General features: G+C 32.2%; 2 protein-coding genes across 2 annotated transcripts in view; one reads left to right on the forward strand and one right to left on the reverse strand.

Moving 5' to 3' along the window:
• LOC134696285 (protein HEG homolog 1-like) overlaps window positions 1–20,304 on the reverse strand; it is a 171,471-nt gene that overhangs the window by 110,386 nt on the left and 40,781 nt on the right. The gene's annotated exons all lie outside the window — the stretch shown is intronic.
• On the forward strand, window positions 9,989–12,318 carry LOC134696833 (uncharacterized). The gene is made up of 3 exons (XM_063558786.1): window positions 9,989–10,316; window positions 11,681–11,819; window positions 12,207–12,318. The coding sequence occupies exons 1-3, from the start codon at window positions 9,989–9,991 to the stop codon at window positions 12,316–12,318; spliced, it is 579 nt and encodes a 192-aa protein (XP_063414856.1).

Consider the following 20,304-nt stretch of genomic DNA (forward strand, 5'->3'; position numbering starts at 1 on the left):
AAATGTCTAAAAAAAATAAATGAATTAATATAATTCAGGTGGCTGGAGTTTTAATTAAAATCCATAGAATTTTAAATAATTTGTCAAACATATGTTTTTATCAAAAAAAATATTCAAAAGGTTAATAAAGAGGATGGATCACTGACCCTTTTTTAATCTAGGATTTGTGCAAAATTGTCAAATATTGTAGATATTTTGCAAAGAAAATTTATGTTTAGATGTAATAAAATGAAAACTTCACCATAGAAGTTTAAGATGAATTGTACGAAAATATATCTTACTAATAACAAGCTTTCATATAATAAAAAAGAAACAAAAGAATATCCCTTGTTTTCTAACTACATATTGAAAGTGGTGAAATTCACAACACTTTTTTATTTTATTACACTTACTTTTTATTATAGAATTACTAAATCTGATGTATCTCTTCTACTTTTTGATTTATCACCCCTTATTTGGCAAAGTTGAGAAAAAATTAACAAAATATTATGTTTTTTAAAAAGTACAAACAAACAAATGATAAAACTTGTAATTGTATATCTTTATAATAAAAGTCTTACACATATATGTATTATTCTCAATATTTGCACATTTAAGGAAAGATCTTAGAACAATAGTTATCTGCATTGTTTTGTTAAATCCAAGATGGAGATAGATATCCCAGCCACCGAAACAATGGGAACGATGAAATACACAAATGACAGCTTGTACATTTTCAACAATTCATTCATTTAAAATCTGCTAAATACGCTTTTCATTATGATAGTCTCATTTTTAGAATAAAGCAGCTTTGGTTTATCATTCAATTTTTACCGAGAGTAGACACGAGCTCATCTCAATGTATATAATAAGCAAAATTTATAACGATTAATCAAAATTTTAATCAACACAAGAAACTAATAAAGTAGCCAAAACTTTCTATAGAAAATCACCGCTTATAATTATTTTGTCGTTCATTAAAAAAATGTAAATGTAAAAACAACAGAAGTGAGGAATTAGTTTTTTTATATACGCATGCATTGGTTTGATTATCCTTATTCTTAACAATCTTTTCGTCATTGTTTATTTCATTAGACGATTCATGAACGTAAATGTTACATGTATTCTTTGTGTATTTCGTATTTTAGAAGTGACGACAGCTTTACTAATGGAGTTTTCAGAGGAAACCGTTGGCTATATCTGTTTATGAAACTAACAAAAGTTACTGCTGATTTATATTACTTTTACCTTTTGTCAGGTGAGTATCGTAATTCATTTCTTTAAAGCTGATCGCTTACAAAACAGCTGCGTGGATACCGTGTATATTCCATACTAGGTTAAATAATGAGGCTTATTTCCATACACGATTAATAGCGGTGTTACGGCCCTTTCAAAAAACACAATGATACTGCAAAAAAGGTTGCTTTAGTCGAAGAAATTGATAATAAAAAATTGAAGAAAATTCATAAAACATATTTACAGCTAACACGTTGTTATTGTTGGAATTTGTTTTTGTAAGCAGTTATTTTTTAATGCAAACGATATCCACGGCTTGCTCAGTTGCATAGGTCCCTGGTATATATATAACATGTCACGATAGTTGATAAATTCGTCACTTAGTAAGTTAGTGACAAAACACGGTTTATCTTACCTCCAATAGATTTATGGGAAGATGATTGGTTAATGGACTACACGTGGTGACTATAATATAGGGTGTCCTAAACAATACATGGTTAAATCCCATATAGGGTTAGCAACCATATTGGGTTAGTGAGGATTTACTTCCCTTTCAAAACAAAAAAGAAGCCACAACCCTTTATAAAAACAACACGATGATGAGAAAAAATCTGAAAGAATTCAACAGACGAAGAAATTGCCGATGAAAGGTTGAAATAAGTTCACAAAACATAATCTAAGCTAATAAGTTGTTGGTATATCGGAGTTACTTCCCTTTCAAAACAAAACAATAGAATCGTAATGGATTCAATAAACGAAGAAATACATACATGTTATTAACAATTGAAATAAATTCGTATTGAAAAATGAAATGCTTTTTTTTACTGTATAGACAAATGGGAGTATACTAGGATCTTAATACTAAATATTGAAGACTTGATAACCTAAATAGGTCGCTATTCAAAATAGCCTTTGTGTAGATAGTCGGTAATATAAATTCGTAACAAGACGTGCTAGTGACTAAATACGAGACACATGGGGATTCGAGCTTTGCTCTCATCCCTCATGGAATTTACTGACCCCATTTATCTCGTATTATGTCACTAACACACCATGTAACTAATAATACATAGCGTCATAATGTTTACAAACAAAGAATTCCCTCTCACCCATTATGGAATTTACTGAACCTATGTATACAACAGTTTGTCACTAGCATACTGTGAGGCTAAAAGTTCAGGAAATACCAATAATTAAAATATACGGTGTTATTTGTGTTATTTTGTATACCAAGTTCATAAAACAATATCTGTAAAAATGTCGAAAATACGAATGTATGGAGACTTAAGATAATATCTTTAACGTAAAGTAAAAAAACAATTATTTATATGCGAATAAAAGCTCGTTTCCCAGAGGTATCACAAGTCCCATAATTAGAAGTGCAACACAGGCCAGCAACTACGTATATTTCGTCTTTGACATTTGTTGTAAAAAAATAGAAATTAATTTTCAGTTAATCAATACAAGTCTTTTTTGCTAAGAGCTATTCCTTATCCGTATTAGTCTTTAGTTAATGTACATTTTTGTGTTAACACCTTTTCAATATTTTTTTTAGGTTTTGGATTTCTACACATTTTCAGATTTACGCATCTAGTCCAGACCCTAAATTAAATTCATATCTCAACAGATGTATTTTGAGTAGATATCAGTTTGTAATTTCATGATATCGGAAAACTTGAATGGATTGGGGAGTCAAAGCATTTTACACATATAAGTACGGTCAACAAAATAAAAAGGGCTTTCAACTTGCCCTCAATTTAAAGTAAACTTAACGCTTGATGTAAACGTTCCATGTAACCATGTACTAAAGAGTAATAAGATGGAATGCAATATTGATAATATATTTTGTTTCAGAAGATTTAAACTTCAGATGAAAGCGTTGCTTGAACATGTTGAACGATTGATGACATCTCGTTTTGTTTCTTTTAAAGAGGGTTGAATATACCATTATACAAGAGTATAAGATCAGAAATAAACTGACAACGCCATGGATAATAAAAAAAAAGACAAGCATAGGGTTAAGATCTCATAAATATGTTTCACCCTGTCGCATTTTTGCACCTGTCCCAAGTCAGGAGCCTCTGGCCTTTGTTTGTCTTGTGTTATTTTAATTTAAGTTTCTTGTGTACAATTTGGAAATTAGTACGGCGTTCATTATCACTGAACTAGTATATTTGTTAAGGGGCCAGCTGAAGGACGCCTCCGGGTGCCGGAATTTCTCGCTACATTGAAGATGTGCTCATAAACTTCTGCTGGTTTGTTTTCTATGATCGGGTTGTTGTCTCCTTGACACATTCCCCATTTCCATTCTCAATATTATACAAAAAATAGAACACAGTACAAAACATAGAAAACCAAAGACTAATCACCACGACCCCCACCAAAACCGATTCAGATCTCAGGTGCTTCGGAAGGGTAGGCAGATACTGCTCCATGTGTGGCATCCGTCGTATTGCTCAAGGTATTATTGTTATTAAGATTGTCAGCTTGCATAATATGTTAACGTTTTCTTTTTATTTGAAGATAAACTCACCGACGTAATTCCGGACGAGAGAGTGTTTGCTTCAGAAGAAGGAAACCCACCAGATGATAATGCTCCAGTTTGTAGTACTTTCTGCACATACACAGACTTTCCAAATATTCGCACATTGCGAAAACCAGTTAATTTATTTATGTATATTTCAATTGTGTTGATATTTTTCGATAAACATGTGTTTTTAGCGTGAATAGCCTTTACTTGTGATGAAATGGATGAATCTGTAATAGAATTATCATGCCTTATATTATGTATTGTGTAACTGACTAGTAAAGGAAAACTTTGAAAGGTAAACTATTTCAGTCTAAATGACCTAGTACTGTAAACCAACTTATTTTCGCGAGCGATTTATTTTCGCGACTTTCGCGAGAAGACAAATAACGCGAAAATAAATCGTCGCGAATATATAAATTTTGGATCTAACCTTACCAAACTACATCAAGTAAATTTGAAAATCGCGAAATTAAATAGCCGTGAAATTTACTAGAAAGAGGAAAACGCGAAATAAAGTATCCGCGAAAATAAGTTGGTTTACAGTATTCTAGAAGGATTGACACAGTGCAGTCAGTGTTGTTCCGATATTCGAATAGCATGAGTTCCAATCCTGTTCAGCGAATTTACAGATTTAACATTTTTGTGCTGCTTTTTCACTGGGGTAAAGCTGATGACCGTAACTGCATTCACGGTCATCCCAAGATGTCGGATGAAAAATTGGGTCAGTATTTGTATTGTCTGTTTAAGTGTTTCTATATCATTTTCTTTACAAAGCATACATTGGTACGATGTAAATATATAAAAGATTAACACGGAATAAACAAATTACTACCGAGAAATGTGTATGAAAGAGGAAATTGGATTTGAAAAAATCGCTAAGATGACCGTAAATCGTCAGTAAAATATTTTCAAGATGACCGTAACATATAACAAGGATGACCGTGATTGGTAAAAAGATGACCGTAATTTATAAAGGATGACCGTAACATTTAAAGGATGAACATCCGTTCTAAGAAATATCCGTATTTGTATAACCATTTTTGTATCAAATAATTATTCGTGTTGGTATAAAACGTATTGATAAGACTGCATTATCCTATAGGTAGAAGAAAATAAGACTTGCTTTTAAGACATAGTTCACCAACTGTATAAAATCGTATCCGAATGAAAGAAGAATCTTGCTAGCTTTGAACATGAGCTATCTTGTAGACAATGTGCTTACTATGTAAACATTTTAACTTGCCTGTAGTATAACCCAAGGAAACGTGTTGCACCTTCTTTGCACTACAGTGTTGTATATACATATTATTTGAGGGCACCTTTTATATTGTACAAGGGGGTTGGAGTGTTCAACCATTTTTACATTTCTAAATCTATACGATGTATATAGTACTTTAAAAAAAATCATGCAAGTGAAAACCAAATATAAACTTAGAAAAACAAAATATAGCATTCAAAAGATGTTGCACAAATTTTAAAGTCAGTGACGATAATGTCAAAAAAGGTTTCTAACGGAATCAAAAATAAACTTTATTAGGTCGTTAGTATTCTCGTTTGAATTGTTTTACATTGTTATTTAGGGGCCTTTCATAGCTGACTACTCGATATGTTCTTTGCTCATCGTTGAAGACCGTTCGGTGACCTATAGTTGTTTATTTCTGAGTCATTTTGGTCTCCTGTGATGAGTTTCTTTTGGAGAGTTGTCTCATTGGCAATCATACCACATCTATCTGTTTAAATTTATGAACTATTGCCAAATATTGAAGCAAAACTAAAAGAGATATGGCGATACGAAGACTTCATTTCCGTATAGAAATCCTTATCTAATGGAATATTTACTGAACATATTGCTTTTCATCTGTTACTAAATGTCGGAGGGTTTAATCTCAGTCAAACCAACTGAAGCAGAATAATGCATTTCTGCAGTTCCATCGGATCCAGTGTAACTAAGCCACTGTTTATATTTTTTTTGCAGATGTTAAGATTTTAATCTGATTCCGCTGGATATAATATGTTTAATTAATGGTTTTTTTCTTCAACTTTAAACTTTACGTCGCATCGTTGTCAATTTGTATTATATTCTTTCCTATACAGCTTGGAGCTAAACAAGGAGATAACTTAAGTCATAACCTGTAAAATCTCTAGACCATGTAAATATTAATAGGCGACCTAACCATTGTTTGATAAAATTGAGAATGGAAATGGGGAATGTGTCAAAGAGACAACAACTCGACCATAGAAAAAACAACAGCAAAAGGTGACAATATAGCCGATGATATATGTTTATTTATTACTACAGCTACTGGTCTTCAGACAAAACTTTAAATTATTGGAAAATAATATTGTCAAAATTGGCGTCTCACTTTCAACCCAAATAAAGGCAAAATTGAGATTTTCAACACGGTAGGCAGACATATCCGCCTCAAATTAAAATACAAAGAATATGATATAGAATGCGTACAACATTGTAAATATCTAGGTGTGTATTTTAGTGCTTCAGGTACATTCTCCTTTGCTCAGAATGAATTATACAAGAAAGCGTTTAATGCATATTTTAAACTTAGAAAAAAAATATTATCTCTAAATCCTAGCTTAAAAAATGTTTGTGTTCATACTATTAAGATTATTCTTCTTTATGGAAGTGGAATTTGGAGCTCATTCAATCCCTTGATACCAAATTTATATGGAAACCAGTTAATTTGCATGGATAAAATTTATTCAAATTTAATTTGTGAAAAGCTACACAGTAAATTTTGTAAATTAATTTTGGGTGTGCACAACAAAGAACACAAATTCGCAGCCTTATCTGAACGTAGTCGGTTTCCACTGTACCTTGAGTTAGACTATTTACCGGATTTGATAGCACATAAGCAACACGACGGGTGCCACATGTGGAGCAGTATCTGCTTACCCTTCCGGATCACCTGAGATCACCCTTAGTTTTTGGTGGGGTTCATGTTTTTTATTCTTTGGTTTTCTATGTTGTGTCATGTGTACTATTGTTTGTCTGTTTGTCTTTTTCATTTTTATCCATGGCGTTGTCAGTTTGTTTTAGATATATGAGTTTGACTGTCCCTTTGGTATCTTTCGTCCCTCTTTTTAGTCTATTTTGAATTATTGGCCTAGACTAGAAAATTTTAGACTTTAGTACAAAATGCATACCAGCATTCAAAAACTTTAATTTCGCAGTATAAATCGTCCTCCAAACCTTAAACTTTGCCAGCAATGTATAATTCTGGTAATATAGAAAATGAAGTTCATTTTCTCTTTTATAGCACAAAATATAACTACATGTAAGACAGACACCATTTATGTCACGTTATTTCTGAACCATGCTCCAATTTCATTAACTTTAATTCGTAAGAGAAATTGCTATGGCTGTTGTCTTGTGATAATTCAACAGTATTAAAAGAGTTCTGTATATTCCTGGTTAAACACTGCAAATAGCAGATTTACATTCCATGTTTCGCAAAATCAGCTATTGCTGTTATTTAATACATTTTGTGTTTTAATATTGTATTGTTTATTTTTGTATATATGTTATGTTTGTCACAGATAATGTTTTTGATTTATATGCCAATTAAATTATTTGATTTGATTTGATTTCAAAAATTATTTGTTATTTGACCGGATTCAGTTTCTCTTTTTATTTTGTTCATCTGCTTCTGACATGGGGAGGATTGTTGTTATTGCCTATCGTAATCAACAGTATATCCTTGAGCACCGTCCATTGGTGTCTTCTGCAGATGAACAAATTTTCATCCTTATAGATAATAATTTAAGTCTGTTCGAACTTTACTTTTAAATAGGTTTTTTAATTTTTGCATTGCTGGACATAGAAATAATAATGGTAATAAGGAAGGAAGGGGTAAAATGGTACTTTTAATATTTGATTTGATTTATATGATTTGTATTCAAATGTTAACGTCGTTGTCAACAAATATTTAATTATTTACGAAAAATATGCAATTTACTATCATTGTCATAAACTCAAAACACGGCAAGTAGTTGAAAAGAAATTGATAAAACATGTGTATTACCGCTAACCGAGCTCCTATATAGAGACAAACTCAACAAACAGTCATGAATACAAATATGGATATTTGTATGAACTAACGGACCGGTCATCCTTTTAAAAGTTACGGTCATCCTTGACAAATTACGGTCATCTTTTAGCCAATTACGGTCAGCCTTGTTCGCTGATCCTGATCCTGTTACGGTCATCTCGATTATGATTTACGGTCATCTTAGCGATTTTTTCAAATCCAATTTCCTCTTTCATACACATTTCTCGGTAGTAATTTGTTGATTCCGTGTGAATCTTTTATATATTTACATCGTACCAATGTATGCTTTGTAAAGAAAATGATATAGAAACACTTAAACAGACAATACAAATACTGACCTAATTTTTCATCCGACATCTTGGGATGACCGTGAATGCAGTTACGGTCATCAGCTTTACCCTAGTGTTTTAGAGAACTGATCTAGATATAAAAAAAAATATAAAGCTGATCTGCAAGGAATGCACTAATTTGCAGCAATACATTCTGCAATTGTATTATAGTTCTAGATAAAATCGACATGAAAAGGCATACTCGACTTATGAAATCTATATTGTATAAATCAGATAAGAATGTAAAAAGGCGATGGCATTTTGCCGATTTTAAAATATCGTAAATCGATAAAGAAATTAAGAGACATATCAAAGGTACAATAAAAAAAATGAGAAATTATACATTCCTTATGCATTTCTGCAGTTCCATCGGATCCAGTGTGGCTAAGCCACTGTTTATATTTTTTTGGCAGATGTCAATTCCTTATGTGTTTGTGATTTCGCTCAAGATATTACTAATACTTACTACCACAGTAGATTATTGTGGAGACATATACATATGTCTGTAGATTTGAAATTCTGTAACTTTGAGTAGGCAGTTTCATTATGTGATATTTCAGTGAAGAAATTATCTCAAATAATTATACAGCTATGACTCGTGTATTTAACAAAATAAACGAACAAGAATTTGTATTACTATTGGTTCCAAAAATTCCGACGATAGGAACAGATTTTATTCTATATAGCAGGTTTTGAAGGCTAAGAAAATGGCGAAATACACAAACTCATCAATTCGATAATTAACTTATAACTCTATGTAAAACAGAATACTTACAACACCATACAAAACATAACAATAAAACTAACGACTAAGAAACACATCTACCAACAATGTCTATGAGTATTTAATAAAAAACCGGCTGTATTTAGACTAATCAGAGTATCGAAAAACAGATATTACTGAACTGTTTTGTGAAAAGACAAAAATATAGCCAACTATATAATCACATGAGAGTTAGATGAAAAGAAATCTTGCTGTCGGTCTTTTTATGTTGTTTTCTTTTACTACAGGGACACATGATACTTTGCCGAATGATGATTCCTTGTGTGAAGCCTGTGATGGTTCTTGTAAAGTTGGTTGGTACTTTTTTGCAATGCAATTTCACAACGAATACTAGTATTCTAAACCTGGTACGAAAATAACATAAATTGTCGTTTAAAATAATGTTTCTTATCAACACAATAATATATTACACAAGTCTTATGTCGTATGTATTTTTCCAGGAATAAGAATCCGTTCGAACACAGATTTCTATTGTTTTTTTGTTTTGTTGTTGGAAATATTAAAATACTTTGTCACATCGAGGAATTTAAAATACATGGATTCCAACGGAAAGTGTAATTGCTTTGAACATTATATAAACTATATTTTTGTGCCACATTATATTTTTATAGTAATCGAAGCAATGCTTACAATCAGTATACAGTTATATTTTATAATATTTATTTTGGCAACTGTACATGTGTTAGAAATAACTAAAACATATATGTCTTGTTGAAGTACCTATATATTTTTTTTAATTTTAGGAGCGACTTCAGGCTTGACCTCTACAGAGACAACACAGAAAACAACAATACTACACACTTCTACTGAAATTGCAACTACGATAAAAAAGCATCAACAGCGGAAACACTGATAACAACGCTATCATCCACTTCTACAGTGATTGACACTATGACAGAATCACCATCAACAGAGGCAACACAGATAATATTTGAACCAACCACTATTTCAACAATAAAATCAACAGAGACAACACAAACAACGACTCAACCAAACACGTCTACTGAAGTTAATACTATCACAACAATTAATACGACCAACAGAGAAAACATATATACCAACAATGCATTCCACGTCTACGGAAACTGTTACGACGGCAGACATGACATCAACAAATGCATCTAAAGAACCAACGATAGCAACCACTTCTACTGAATTAGGAACTACAACCGTAGTTGAATCAATTACGACATCACCTGACATACCTCTACTACCCACGTCTACTGAAATGGACAGGTCGACAGAAACAACAACAAAGGAGAAAACCGCCGTCCATTCTTCTGTGGCTTCTTCAGAAACAACACATCTAACAACAATTCAATTCACTTCTAAAGATACGGACATCACTATGGAGTTGAAAGACGAGACGACAATTGATAACCTATTTACAGGTAAATTTCTAAATATCCCTATTCTATCTTAATACAATATCCTGAACTTATTATATATATGTTGAGAGATATGTTATCCATCAATGTAGACTACACTTCTATCAAAGACTAATGATAAATTTCTGTACAAATTGTTATTCATTGTTGGAAATAACGCAAAAATTGAAGAAAAATGCGTTCAAAAAGGTATGTATCCTTTTTTAAAAGAGGGACGATAGATACAAAAGGGACAGTCAAACTCGTAAATATAAAACAAACTGACAACGCCATGGCTTAGGCATGCCCTATACTTCAGACAAATAAAGAATGATTAAGAAATAATTCATGGGGGCTTGAATATATCGTGATTTTACCACGGGTTGGACCTTTATGACAAATATTTTACCCTGAGCGATAGCGAGGGGTAAAATATCGGCATAAAGGGACAACCCGTGGTAAAATCTAGATATATTCAAGCCCCCATGAATTATTTCGATTCTAATAGGACAAATACGGCAATTATTTTGGATCGAAGCGCTCTAGGTGATGGCATTATTTGCCGTTCCAATATATAAACGCACTATTAAATTGACGTAAAATAACGGAGCAAACTGAATAAATGATGATGCTTAAACTATTTATAATAACATATTTAGATAATTTTAGATTAATCTAATTATTATTGTACTTATATGTCTCATATGTATACAAAAACGGCTAATATAACTCATTTTAGCATCATTTGTTAACGTTTCCTTGTTGTGATGATTTTCCGTTTCACAAGCGTGTATTTTCCCGTAAATTGCTTATATTCTGACTTCATTGTTCTATGACGTCGAGTCGCTCATTCATTAAAAAACATATGACGTGGGGGTACAATGGAAACAGCCCATGAAATATATTCATATTTAACCACGGGTGTGTACTCAAAGCGTTTGAAGGACGTCATGTTAGAATAAAAGGTAATGTTAATCGCATTTATATATCAAATTCATGAAATAGGGTTTTTATGTGGTATAACCTTAAACTGATGTACCTGTCAATTAACGGCAAAAATGAAATATAATTAAATTGTATTTAATCATTCAGTCAATTTGAAGGTTGATTATCTGCAAAACGTTACGCCCATTTATTCAAAAATGTGCAGACTGGCCAATAGTATTTCTAGGTTGACTGCAATCCAAATGTTTGAATATTATTGAACAAGCAACAAGAAAACATATGAACAAATACTTTTATTCATTAAACTTAAGGCCTATAAGTTAATTTGTGCATTCCTTTGACAATTTCGGATAACAGTTTATTAATTTTCGTTTAAAATCATCCGATGTACAAGTCAGACTGGTTAGTAACAATTCAATGCAATTTTAGTAATCGTTTTACAGATACAGAACAGTTGAAGCGATATAGCGGACCTATTATACTAGCAGGTTTAGGAATTTGTGGTTTTGTGCTTGTTATCATTGTTTTCGTTCTTCTTAAAGTAGTTAAAGGACGTTCTATGATTGATACAGAACGGATCGAGTGAGTATTCTCAATTTTATTAAACCTGAATAAAAAGTAACATACACAAATATCGAACTCCGTGGAAAATTAAAAACGGAAAAGACAAATATCATTTAAACAGACGCTAACAACTATTGTTTTTAAATGTCTATGATTATCAACGGCTTTGCTAGGTAGATTTTCATTTACTACTTTTTAGTACTTAATCATCAAGTGAAGTCGCGGCTCAAACCATCATAGTGATATGTTTGCATATAGTACACGAAGTAAGCATGCTTGCAAGATAACTTTGTTAATGTTGATGCATAATCAACGTTCTTTTTTTTCAGTTTTAATGGACTTCCCTTTATTAACTTTATCTTCGTGTTTACATGTGTTTTCTTGTTTACCATTTTTCCATTTCAGAAACAAAAAAGAACAAGACGCATATGTCTTTACACCGGAAACGTGTTATATATATAAAGGCAAACACTTTGGATTTCAGAAGATTGCAATTCAGAATTGGGACAATCATTAAAATCATTCATTAATTAGAAAGCTTTGTTATATATTTACAATACGAATGATTTAAACAAGTTTTATTTGTAAATTCTGCTCTAGATATTTCCATTCTCTACTAAGTAATATAATGTAACTTGCATTCGGTGAATTCGTAATATTAAAAGTGGTTTATAATCGAGATCCATATCCAACATTTGACCTCTATATTATAGGTATAGTCCGAAACATAATGAAACGGTTTACTTCACCGTCACTATGAACAAGAATTTCAAATATTAAAATAACAACAGGCAATTTATGATTGTCCACATGTATTAATTTTATAAATTATTATGTAAAGTGATTCATGTTTGCTGTGGTTCAGGTGTTAATATCAAGTATATATAATATGTATTTCCTTTAAAATGTAGGTTTACATGTTTAATTTAGAATTGGATACTGCAAAAGCCAAAGATGCACTTTCATATTAAGCGTATATAACTCCAAATTGATACAATATTCTCGGGTATGATTTTATTTCATTGTTCGTTGAATTCTGCTCGCATAGAACCCTATTCAACCAATTGTTTTAAATAGTGATGTTTAAATCGATCCGTTTTACATTTTACGGACGCCATCACTAGTTTCACAGGTAATATCGAATATGTTAATAATGACGTAATACCGTTCCTTTTCCGTGTGACCTACCAATTTAGACTATTTATCGGGTATGTAATAACATGAGTAACATGACGGGTGCAACATGTGGAAAAGAGGACGGGATTATAGTGCTAACATGTGCAAAGAGGACGGGATTATAGTACTTACATGTGCAAAGGGGATTATAGTACTTACATGTGCAAAGAGGACGGGATTATAGTACTTGCAATAGAAACATATCTGATGTCACCATTCTTTTGTTTTATTTTGAGTGTTAATGTTTTAAAATCGATTTTTTCTTCAGACTTAGGTCGATTCATATTCGACATTAACCATCTAAACGTAGCACAGCGAAAGCATACACAGTCAGCGTGTATGTTTTAAAGTGTACTCCTGTGTAATCATTCGCAGGTACCATGGGACCGTTTGCGTTGTTGGATTCACATATCAATACCATTTCAAACAGCTTGTTGTGCTCTATATTTTGCCGACATGTTCCATTGAATTTACTCGCATTATACAGGTTTCATACAGAAGGTTCTCAGGAAGAATTAACAGAGCTATAATTATCGCTATACCCTATACTCCGCTTTAAAGATGCAGTCCTTTTACTGAATAAAATTTTAATGACTTTATTTAACGTTATGGTATCTTGTTTACATGTATCAAACTTGCAATAAAGGACAACATAGATATGGTTCAGTCTCCACCATATCATTACTTTCACATGTTACATTTACAAATCTATTATGAGGGTTGGTAAACAACAAATCGTTGAGACAGCATGCATATATGGGAGAAGTAAGTGTTCCGGTTGCGTTCTTTTGGTTCTTTTGCTGCAAAAGCACATATTTAATGTTACCATCTCCCAATTGATTTCTCATTGTTTTTAACTATTTAGTTTTTTGTTGGGTAATGAGGAACTTTCTGTTAAATTCGTTTCTAAAATGACTCACACTTTTAATCTGATCTACAAAAACATACTAAATATCAGGGGCCGGTTGTTCAACTTTTCGTTAAGTATAACGCTGTCGTTAAAATAAGCTAACGCTTCGTTAAAATTTAACGCATGGTTAATCATGTTGTTCATCTCTACGTTAGATTCAACGCAACGTTAAACTGTCGATAACTCCTATAAAATTTAACGCTGCTATAGACCTTCGTTAAATACTTAACAAAGACTTTTAATTCATAAACTGGCTGCTCTGTTAATGGTACCTAGGCAAAGAAAATAGAGAACCTCAGAGGAATGGTTTCACATCTAAAAAAAATGACTGACAATAAAATGGGGATAAGATATAGGTTTGGAAGAGACTCTATAGCCTACATATTTAACATTGTGGAGATAAATTGAGGAGATCCACAGCAAAGGAAACTGCTCTACCAGTTCAACAACAAGTATGCATAGCCTTGAGGTTTTATGCCTCTGGGGCATTTTTACAAGTAATTAGAGATACAATGGGCTACGACAAAGCAACTGTATCTAGGACAGTGAATGATCTTTCCAATGCTTTACTTGATGTGAAAGACAACTTCATCCAGTGGCCAAAATACATCAATTCGAAAAATAAACAGGATGAAGTGTGGTTTCCACAGACATATGAACTTCCCAAATGTTTTGGGGTACATTGATTGCACACACATTAAGAAACAAGGGCCATCAGAGGACGAGGCAGCTTTTGTCAACAGAAAGGGGTTCCATAGTGTGAACGTGCAGGCTGTGTGTAATTACGAAGGTGCTTATTTAATTTGTTAATCTTATGTCTCTGATCTCTTCTTCGTTTGTTTATTTGTTTACCTTTGTTAGTATCTCCCTTAAACTTTCTCGTCAGTAAGCCAACAATTCGGCCCTCGATCTCATACGACCCAAATATTACAAGTAATCGATCGACGATCAGGTCATTGTGTGCTATCTTTTTCATAATAAGACCGCGTACCCATAGCTCCAAACAGTGTGGTCACACGTGCCACTTATTTATATGTGCTATTTCTAATCTTTACAATGTTGGTGAAGGAAATAAAATTGAGAATGGAAATGGGGAATGTATCAAGGAGACATCAACCCGACCATAGAAAAAACAACAGCGGAAGGTCGCCAACAGGTCTTCAAGGTAACGGGAATTTCCCGCACCCGACGGTGTCCTTCAGCTGGCCCCTAAACAAATATATACTAGTTCAGTGATAATGAACGCCATATTAATTTCCAAAATGTACACAAGAAACTAAAATTAAAATAATACAAGACTAACAAAGACCAGAGGCTCCTGACTTGGGACAGACGCAAAAATGCTGCGGGGTTAATGAGATCTCAACCCTCCCCCTATACCTCTAGTCAATGTAGAAAAGTAAACGCATAACAATACGTACATTTGAAAATCAATTCAAGAGAAGTCCGAGTCTGATGTCAGAAGATGTAACCAAAGTAAAAAAACAAAATGACAATTATACATAAATAACAACAGACTACTAGCAGTTAACTGACATGCCAGCTCCAGACTTCAATTAAACTGGTTGAAAGATTATGATTTCATCATATGAATATCAGGCACAATCCTTCCCATTAGGGAAAGCATACATAAAACAAGAGTTAGCCTTTCAAAAAGGGCTATTTGACTCTTAGCTGGTGAAAATGAAAGTGCTCTCGCTTTGTAGATTAAATCATTTTCTAGAAAAGCCACGTGCATCAATCAACAAATGTTACCATACACGTGAGGTGACACGTTATAACGTAGTATAATATCGTTTAACGTTATTTACTCCAGAAAATTCGACTATTTATAGATAAAAGTTTCTGTATCGTTTGAACGATATATATCTTGTTTTTGTAGAATTTAATTTAGTATATTCCTATTTCAAAACTGTCGTTTCTATCCCCATTATCAACAATCCCGTAAATGAATGACAAGGCGAAACACATAACTTGGATGTATTATGTCAATGCGTAAGTTGAATTACAGATTAATAACAGTTATTTAACAGTTTCGTTTACAGAACAATGAACATGAACTGATAATTACGTTTGTTTTATATACGAACATGATTCGCATATGTTATTATGTTACAATGATCAACGTTTGGGAAAAACTATGAAACGCGTGAATAACATTTACATATCAATACAGAGGTCAACGTGTGGGAAAAACTATGGAACGCTTAAATAACATTTACATATAAATACAAAGGACTATCGGAATCAATGATTAAGTTGAACGTGAATTTACGGAATATTTATGGGGTTAATTTGATTTGAATTATTGTGTTTATTATGTGACGGAAAATTTGTTTTTTGTTTGTTTGTAGGTTGAAACGATAGGAATAAATAGTTACAACCTGACAATTGATTTCATGCCCAAGTTATACATTAAGTATAACACTTACGACTAATACGATGTTTTGTGAAATTGATTTCAAGTCTTTAACTTTGTGTTTACATCATTCACATTGTATACATCGCAATGTTGACAATATCGTTTCAACATCGTGTTTATTTTGAATATAGAGGTCATACCTTTCTGTTACATCGTTCACATTGAATACATCGTGATGTGGACAATATCGGTTTTACATCGTCAACATTGTTTGGATGCAAGCCTTTACCTCTGTGTTTACATCGTTTACATCGTATACATCGCAATGTTGACAATATCGTGTCAACATCGTGTTTATGTTGTATATCGACTCCATAACATTCTGTTTATATCGTTCAAATCGTATACATTGTGATGTTGACAATATATATTTTTTTTTATTCATTTAATATATAATAATTATTCAATGAAGTTTGTCGATTACAGGTATACAGTTTGTATTTTTATGTTTTTTTTTAAAACGAATCTTTAAAAAAAATGTGATGTTATAGCTCCAATTTGACACAATATAGTGTCAACATAGTTTATATGGTTATGTTAACTATGTAAACACAAATCTTATTAACATTTTATACATCACGATGTTTACGATGTCAACGATGTTATTATTAAGAGTTAAGACAATGTAAACGATGTTGACACAACAGCGTGTTAACATATGCATTGTATAAATCGCGATGTTAGCGATGTCAACGATTTAAACAACATATTAGAGTTAACAAAATATATACGATGATGACACAATATCGTGTTAACATTGTATACATTGCGATGTTAACGATGTCAACAATGTAAACAATATATAAGGGTTCAAACAATGTATACGATGTTGACACAAAATCATGTTAACATTGTAAACATCGCGATGTTAACGACGTCAACGATGTAAACAATATATAAGGGTTGAAACAATGTATACGATGTTGATACAATATCGTGTTAACATTGTAGATATTGCGATGTCTACAATATTGATTAATCATCGTGCACTGGCCTGTACTTGTTTATTTTTGTGTCATTTGGTCTCTTGTGAAGAGTTGTCTCATTGCAAATCATACTACATCATATGCTATACAATTTGTGATTAATGTCGAATCTAAGATATTTGAAAAAACGGCATATCTCCTGACAATTAAACTTTTGCAGAACTTCAATGTAAAATTTACATCAAACACTATGAATATTATTAGCACACTTATCAGCCGGTACAAATAAATCCCTTGATGAGTTCTTTTAGCTAATGATTCATACACGAAATATTGATAGTATGGTTGTTGTTAGGAGTAAAATTTTCTTTGAAATGTTGTATATGTACATCAACCATATTCATTACTGAATTTAAAAACAAATCTTATGATCTCTTGTCAGCTTTTTTTCGTTTGATCAATTTGGAACCGTTAGTACGGAGTGAGTTGTTAATGGTGTGATAATTTGCATTCAAATAGTTTAAATAACGACAACTGGGCCATACAATCGTGTATTTTTAGATTATCGCTGAGATGACCAATGCTAATATGTTTATCGCTATTTTACAAATGACGACGTTGTGAATTTCTTTTAAAATTCATTGGCAACGCCCCTGCCTCCTTAGTTTCTATCAATAAATTTCCATCTGAAGCGAATAGCATGATATGAAAAATTATCACAAACAAAAACCCAATCGAAACATGCACAAAATAGCGATTATCGGAAGTTCTACAATTTTATGACGTAGGTGTTTTATCATTGATATAGACATCAGTCTTTGCATACTTTCCTATAATGATACACATAATTTCTGGTAGATCTTTCTATGATTTTGTGAACGAAACAAATAAGGTTTCAGTATAGATAGGAATTTGTTATTTAAAAGAATTATTATTAAACATACTGGCAATATAACAAAATCAAAACCTTTATCAATGTTTACTAAGTATTTGATTTTAATAAAATGTTTTTTTGTAAGTATTTCAGTGCGAACAATTTTTGGAAACAATTTTGAATAACAATATCCAATTATATATACAACGCGTGCCATTCCTTTTAAGGATACAGTTAGGATTTTATTTTTGCAGATATTAAACAGGTTGAAACCTCTTGAATTATTAACACGGATGTGTTTATGATAATTATGATATAGTGTTGGCGCTGCAAGTCCTTGAGAGATTTTAAACGCTTCAAAACATATAATATTCTGTTTTATAAAAACTAGAAGAATTAAAAACCAATTCTTCAGAGAACAATTGAAGGTCTTTCCACCTCGATAATTAGAAAGAAATTTAAAAAAAAGATGTTAGAAAGGATAACTAACTCCTTGTTGATGTTATTTGGTACCTCAATTGATATAGAAAAATAAGATTAATAGGTATATGCAGAAGACTTAATTGTTTTATAATGGACAAAAAAATTTTTAAAGCAAAGGTCAAAATCTAGAACGTCAAGTTGACCTTTGACCTTGACCTCAATTTCAAGGTCATAGGTCAGTGATCTCAAATAAAAAAACCCAGGTCAATCACTTGTATGGTTGTAGAGAAATATCGATTTCAAAAACAAAAGGGGAGAAAACTCCTAAAAGGGTTGACCAAAACACTTCGACTTAAACGGGTTGAAGTTGCCCCTTGTTGTAAACAGTAATTAGGCAAACACATCGTATCATTAACTGTTACCGTTTCTTTTGAATAACGATAACAAGCAAAATTCAAAATTTATAACATGACCTTGACCTTTGACCTTGACCTCAATTTCAAGGTCATGGATCAGTGAACTCAAATTAGAAGGTCCGAGGTCAATCACTTGTAGGGTTGTGGAGAAATAACGATTTCAAATACATAAGGGGAGAAAACTCCTATAAGGGTTAACCAAAACACTTCGACTGAATAAGTTGAAGTTACGCCTCATTGTAAACAGTGATTTTGCAAACATATCATATCATCAACTGTTACAGTTTTTTTTTAATAACGATAACAAGCAAAATTCAAAATTTATAACATGACCTTGACCTTTGACCTTGACCTCAATTTCCTTTATATGGACCAAGGACTTCATATCAAAAGACTGTAGGCCTCTACAACTTATACTGTATGAATTAACCCAACATATTGTTTATTTTAAATTTTCAAAGGGAAATAACTCCCATAAGATGTCTTCTGATCACCTCAGTCAAAGTAAAACAAATCATTCTTAAGAGTAGACGAACAATTTGGTGAAAACAGTTTGTAAAAATCTTATTTGGTTTTTGAGATATAGCGATAACAAGAAAAAGGGGACGCGGGGAGATAACTCCTATAAGAATAAGTGTTCGGTCACACAGGGTGAGTTTTGAAACCTCCATTACTGAACAACATCATTGGCCGAACATCCATTCGATATGTTGTAAAACAAAAAAGCATCTGAGACGGCAGAAGAAAAAAAAAAAAAAAAAAAAAAAAAAAAAAAAAAAATAATCAGAAGAAAAACAATAGGTCTTTCCACGAAAAGTGGAAAGACCTAATAAATGCAATGATCGTTTTCTTCCACTGCACCTGTTATAATAAACAAGACAGTGTTGAAAATGATTATGACATATTAATCACTGCAAACATCCATATTTTTCATCCAACTTGGATGGAATTTTGTATTCTTGTCTTTCATTTTAGCTAATGTGTTTTTGTTTGTATGTTTTTTTTCTTTTTTATTTACATATTTTTTTTTTTTATAGTGATTAAAGCTATTACACTATGTTGACGGCTGTGTCCCTGGTTTTGACATTTTTACCTATTAAGTCTGTTTGTTTTGTTAACACATCGTTGTCAATATAATAGAAGTTGATGCGACTATCATACAAGTAAGAGGTATAGCTAGCTATGACATAATATTTTATCCACCATTTTCCTTTAAAGAAAATGTTTGTGCTTAGTCAAGAATATGACGGTTGCTGTCCATTCGTTTAATGTGTTTAGACTTTTGGTTTTGCTATTTCGTTAGGGACTTTTTCGTTTTTGCGTTTTCGCCGGAGTTCAGTGTGTGTGTGTTTTAAA

This window comes from Mytilus trossulus, chromosome 14 (assembly GCF_036588685.1).
Source record: "Mytilus trossulus isolate FHL-02 chromosome 14, PNRI_Mtr1.1.1.hap1, whole genome shotgun sequence".
In the NCBI taxonomy this organism is placed as follows: Eukaryota; Metazoa; Mollusca; class Bivalvia; order Mytilida; family Mytilidae; genus Mytilus; species Mytilus trossulus.

What these genes read in the sequence shown, in the direction of transcription:
- LOC134696833 (XM_063558786.1), top strand. Translation starts at nt 9,989, where the DNA reads ATGCATTCCACGTCTACGGAAACTGTTACGACGGCAGACATGACATCA. An exon ending in AATTGATAACCTATTTACAG is followed by an intron (nt 10,317 to 11,680) that starts GTAAATTTCTAA and finishes ATCGTTTTACAG; the next exon opens with ATACAGAACAGTTGAAGCGA. An exon ending in ATTGATACAGAACGGATCGA is followed by an intron (nt 11,820 to 12,206) that starts GTGAGTATTCTC and finishes TTTCCATTTCAG; the next exon opens with AAACAAAAAAGAACAAGACG.